Source organism: Echinococcus granulosus, assembly GCF_000524195.1.
Source record: "Echinococcus granulosus chromosome Unknown EG_S00328, whole genome shotgun sequence".
Classification (NCBI taxonomy): domain Eukaryota; kingdom Metazoa; phylum Platyhelminthes; class Cestoda; order Cyclophyllidea; family Taeniidae; genus Echinococcus; species Echinococcus granulosus.
In genome coordinates, this window is record NW_020170708.1 from 10,071 (window position 1) to 15,275 (window position 5,205).

The 5,205-nt window shown below is 42.5% G+C and overlaps 1 protein-coding gene across 1 annotated transcript; it reads left to right on the forward strand. All coding sequences in view use genetic code 11, as the record gives it.

Annotated features, from left to right (window-relative positions):
- Nucleotides 1-231: 231 nt before the first annotated feature.
- EGR_11009 (hypothetical protein) lies at nt 232-3,891 on the forward strand (the record flags this gene model as incomplete). The annotated part of the gene is made up of 3 exons (XM_024500258.1): nt 232-380; nt 574-625; nt 3,691-3,891. 3 exons carry the CDS (start codon nt 232-234, stop codon nt 3,889-3,891), a joined length of 402 nt encoding a protein of 133 aa, XP_024345329.1.
- Nucleotides 3,892-5,205: the final 1,314 nt, after the last annotated feature.

Consider the following 5,205-nt stretch of genomic DNA (forward strand, 5'->3'; position numbering starts at 1 on the left):
TTTTCTACCCTCAGACAAGTATTCGTAGACATTCTAGCCAGCTCGTAGTGATTTCAAAATGGCAGGATTGCTGTGCAATGCATTATTTTTAGGCCCATTTACGCGAGTTTGCTTTTGTTTACATATGCTCTGTTGTTTTTCGCTGCTTGCTCACTGCAATTCCTCGAGTCCACTTATCGCCGCGTATAACTGCATGGAAATTTTTGCAGAAAGCATGACTCGAATGTGCGAATGAGTAATATAACTCGATTTTTAGCTGTCATTATAGCCAATGCACTCGTCACTATGCTGTTATGCTTACCATTTGCAGGAGTGCCAATTAGTGATCGGTGTGAATATCAGTCCTTGAAAAATATTCTGAGTAGCATATGTGTTAAGGGGTAACATTCTAGCCACTGTTTATTTGGAATTCTTCATAGCCTAGCGCAGCGCTACTGACTGAAGTGGAAATTGATAGGCATTAGAGCTGCTAAATTCCTTACTGTTCTCCACGACTCGTGTCTGATGAGGAAATTGAACCAATTTTCTCTGTTTTCGTCGTGTTTCATATATAATTTTATATAATTAAACTAGGTCCTTCATGATTTTATTATTCATCCACCGCTCTTCCATTTTCGGTTCGGCAGTAAGGATAGTGCTAAGTGGATGTTGCCGTGGGCCTCAGGGAACGTGCCAACGTTTCTCCCAACGCTCACGTTCGTGTGCTCTCCACCGTCCTTTACGTGGTCGACCTCGTACGCGGTTCCGACTCTTATTACAGATCAGCTTCCCCTCACTTCTCGTCTTGCATATTTCCAATTCCCCTCCCAAAGACCTACTACATTTCTTGTTGCTTAGATTATTATTTTTGGAGCGTTCAGTTGATTAGTTTATCCAGCCTTGTATCAAACATAAATAAGTGCATTTGTGTAACGACAGCTCTTCAATCGTAACAGTCATTCTCAAGGTAGGAATGTGAAGGAGTCCATCTCCGGCGATGAGCTGCGTCGGCACTAGGTTCGCCGTGCCCGGGACCGCATAATCACGGAGCGTTTCGTCAGTGTCTACTCCGCCAGACAACAATTGCACGACCTCTTCCTTGAGAAGATTGGCATCCCCTGGAAGGTGGGCTGTCAATGATTCGCGGATGCGTTTGGTCTATTTGTCTTATTAACTCGCGTTTTGGGTCATTCATGGAAATCCGCTCATTTTATATGGATTGCTTCCCCCCTGCAAGAATATGTTTTATCCGTTTAAAATAAGCTGATCAAGTTTTCGACGTGCAGATTCGCAGAGCCTTAATTTGTCTCCCCGTCTTCATTACATCACTTTACGTGGTATGTTGGAAGGGTGTATTCCTTCGTGTTATGAGTTGCTTAGTTGTCTCTTGTATCACAGAGTCTTTTAAAGCCATATTGTAGTCATGTGGTTGAGCTCTTCTTGTCCTAATGACGACGTAAATTTTCCCGATAGAATGGTACCAGTGGTGCTGGAAATATTATTCATCCTGACTTTAATCATGCCTTGATTTGTGGAATCTTGTCACTCACCAACTGAAGAGCTCTCTCTAAACAACGGTATGCATCGAGTGTTTTTGTGTGCGTCTCAAATGCACCTTATTTTTGATGTTGAAAGCGTAAATAGTAGTTGAAACCTTGAAACCCTTTGACATCTCCGTGGACTGGACTCGCTGTTGGTTTTCGCAGTTTTGAAATCGTTGTGACTCGCCACAAGGCATAATTAGTGCGAATACTTTTGCCAAATAGTTGCAAGACCAAACAAATTACCTCCCAGGCAGCTTATTAATCACTTAGCTCCCGCGAAATGAGCCTCTCTTTTGACTGAGCTACCATTGCTGCAGTTTGAGTTGTGTTCTTCTGGTGTCACATATATGTGACACGCATTTTTCCAACGAAATTCCCCCTAGAACCTCTTGTGGTGCCCTTTAGCACATCCAACGCAATGCAAAGAATAGTGGAAGCGGAGTGCTAGTGACGAAAGAATAAAGGCAGGCAGATGACCTTGAGTCAGGCTATTGTCTAATTTTTTGACCACCATGGGCACAGTTAAGCAGATATAGCGGGATTCATTTGCAGGCTTGCAAATTGCACTCGAATGTGAGTTTTGAAGGACCGCAATGGGGCCTTTTCCTGTTTGATATTGGTTTGATTGAGCAGGTCTCATTGATGTCGCTCCGAATGTCTGCTGACCTTGAGTTAGGCTTGTGAATCATTGCCGACCTCCGTTGACACAATTGAGTAGATTTAACTGAACTTTTTCATGCTGGCAAATTGCACTCGCATTTGAAGTTTGAAGCATCATTTTGCAACCGAATTCTGGTCACTTTTAGCTTGACTGAGCAAACCAGGTTGACGTCCTTGCGAATGACCGTTAACCTTGAGCAAGGCTGGCGAGTATTTTCCTGGCGACCATGGTCACAGTTGAGTAGATTTAACGAAACTCGTTTGCATGCTGCAAAATTGCACTTGAATAGGAGATTTGAAGTATTGTATTGTAGCCTAATATTGTGCAGTTTCGGTTTGACTTCGCGAATCCCATATACTTCTTTCCGAGTACCTGTCGACCTTGTCTTACGCTAGTGAATGCACTCAGGCCGTCCTGTTCACTGTTGGGTACATTTAATCAAACTCATTTCTACTTTTCCAAATTGTGCATGAAAGTGACATTTAAATGATTGCATCGTGGTCTGTTCTTGGTTGGTGTTGGCCTGAATGGGCAATCGTATCTGCTGTCGACCTCAAGTTACACTAGTGAATATATTCCGATTGTCCTATTCACCTTTGAGCAGATATGACCACAGTGACACTTTTATTTGCGCTAAATCCCCGCACTCTCAAATAGTTTGGTTCAGTCAAGCCACGGATTTGCTTAATCGCACAATTCGTCTAGCTTGTAAACGCCCATCTTGGTCAGCAGTGGTGCAGGCCCAGCCCTCATATCTGATCCTCCTTGCCTCAGGCTTGCCTGTTTTAAGAAAAGACAATTTGGAAATCCTTGAACTCGATCAAGAATTTTCTACTTTATCAATACGTTAATAAACCGAAAATTGTTTATCGACAAGCTTTTTGCTTCCTTATTTGTTGAGAGGATTTAAAATTTGCGTGATTTGGCTTTGTCTGTTCAATTATTTCCTAACACAGTCACTGCCATGTTTTCAGCGACAACTATCCAGGTGTTTTATTGTTCCCATTAGGTTTTTTAACCAACTCAATCATTGATGAAGGGAAATAAATGTACAGGTCTCCTCAGTCAATGGTGAATCTACACTGCTTTTTCTGATTTGGAATTAGCTTTTCTTTAGGTGCGACAACTTGGCGCGTTCATTCGCTATATGGTAGTTTAGTATCCGTACCACACATGTGACACTGGGTTCTGAGAAACAGAGATAGGAGGTGAGAGATACAACCTTTTAATGATACATAATCGACGTTCTCTTGTATTAGTTCATGAAATTCATGAAGCCTATTAAATGTATCCACAAATGTCCATTTCATCCCACCCAGAAAGGTGGTTTGTATCTGACCAGTTAGCCAGTTTTCATTGCCGTTCTGTGTGGCGCCGATGATTAGAGTATTTCTCGAACAGCATAAGGTATGTGAATGCTACTACAACACCAAGTTGATGCTAGGTTTCTTTCCCAACCTCAATGGAGACCAAAATCTGATCGTTTTTTATTGTGTTTGACTGCAGAAATTTGGTTGCAGTATTCATGCAAAATGCTACATTGAGAAATTTTCAAACTCTGCTCCGTGTCCTCTCTATCCTCGACGAATAAATGTTGACTTAGCACTTTTTCAGGAGGAGACGTTAGCATCTTTTTTTCAACCTTTCACCCCGAAAACAATTTTTTTGCATCACACATGTGGCATGTGTTCTATTAGTTTTGTATAGTTGGTAGCACCTAGTTGAGAGCTTTACATAGAGGCGGGGTGGTTTTGGTCCATGGTGTAAGGGTTGTGGCGGTCGATGGTCCGCTTCGATCTCCATAACCCACATGTTTGCTCCATGAGTGATGATGCTCCTAGAGGTTTTGGAGGACTTCGAAGTCGTTTCTTATCTGTCGGCAAAATATTAGTGCTAGTAACAGCTTCCTTACAAAATCTCCAAAACAGCCACGTTATTTTTATATTCACGCAGGAGCAAGTTGGATGGGCTCTTGGTTGTATGGATCAAGGCGGAAAATATGTGATGTTTCACTTACTTCATCCTTGAAATCGGTTCCAATTATTCTTGCTCTGCCTAAACGATATTGCCTTATCTACGTAATATGAATTTGTGTTGATTACGGCGGGTGTAAAATATACATACTCATTCGTTTTTAAGGGGTTCTTGCCTGAGTGAATTTATGTTATTAGGATGAATAATAACTATCGCCTCTACTTCAACCTGTCATCTGGTGCCTCCAAATTATTCGTTTTACAACATTCGGCACTGTTAATATGCTCACTTGACCTCCTGCGAGGTCAGGGCAGTTTTATATAAACCACTTCGGGAATGTGACGTCTGGCAGGAATGTAGCGATGCGATCACGGCTCAATTGCCTGGTGCTTATGGTGCATTCTGTAAGCTTGAAGCACTAGAATGATCAGTCTTTTCTTCTGGCAGCGATCCTAATAGGAACAGTGCAAGGCTGCCTAAATCCCTCACCCCCTCCATTCCTGCTCACTAACTCTCCCTTTCCAAGCTATGATGATGTCTCGGTAATTTTGTGTCAATCACTCAATTTTTATGCTGGTGCAGTGCTTTGAGCTGCACAAACGTTGAAGTATTAGTATACCTGCCTCCACCCACGAATAGCCTGAAACATGTCTTCCGCTACCGGTAGACGCTGTCATCTGGCAATCGACTACGCCTTTTAGACCCCCATGAGACCACTTAAATCATGTTGCAATAGAGCCCACTCTCTACAACAAGACATGAGATAATAGCGGTTAGCCCAAATTCCGAGAAATCAACACCCACGCACTACCTCTGGGTGAATTTTGTGCTACTTTTACTTTGATTCTCCTGAACAAAACCTTCAGAAAAAAAGAACACAAGAAATATTAAAGCGGTCATTCACTTGCAGGTGTGTCCGGGGGCTACGTCTAACAAGGACTGACATGCAAACACAAAAGAATGTGAGAAAGAAACATAAAAGAGCCATGGGTAAAGAGCTGACAGCAGGTGCTATGCACCAGTCAGCAAGTGTCTACGTAAGGGCAG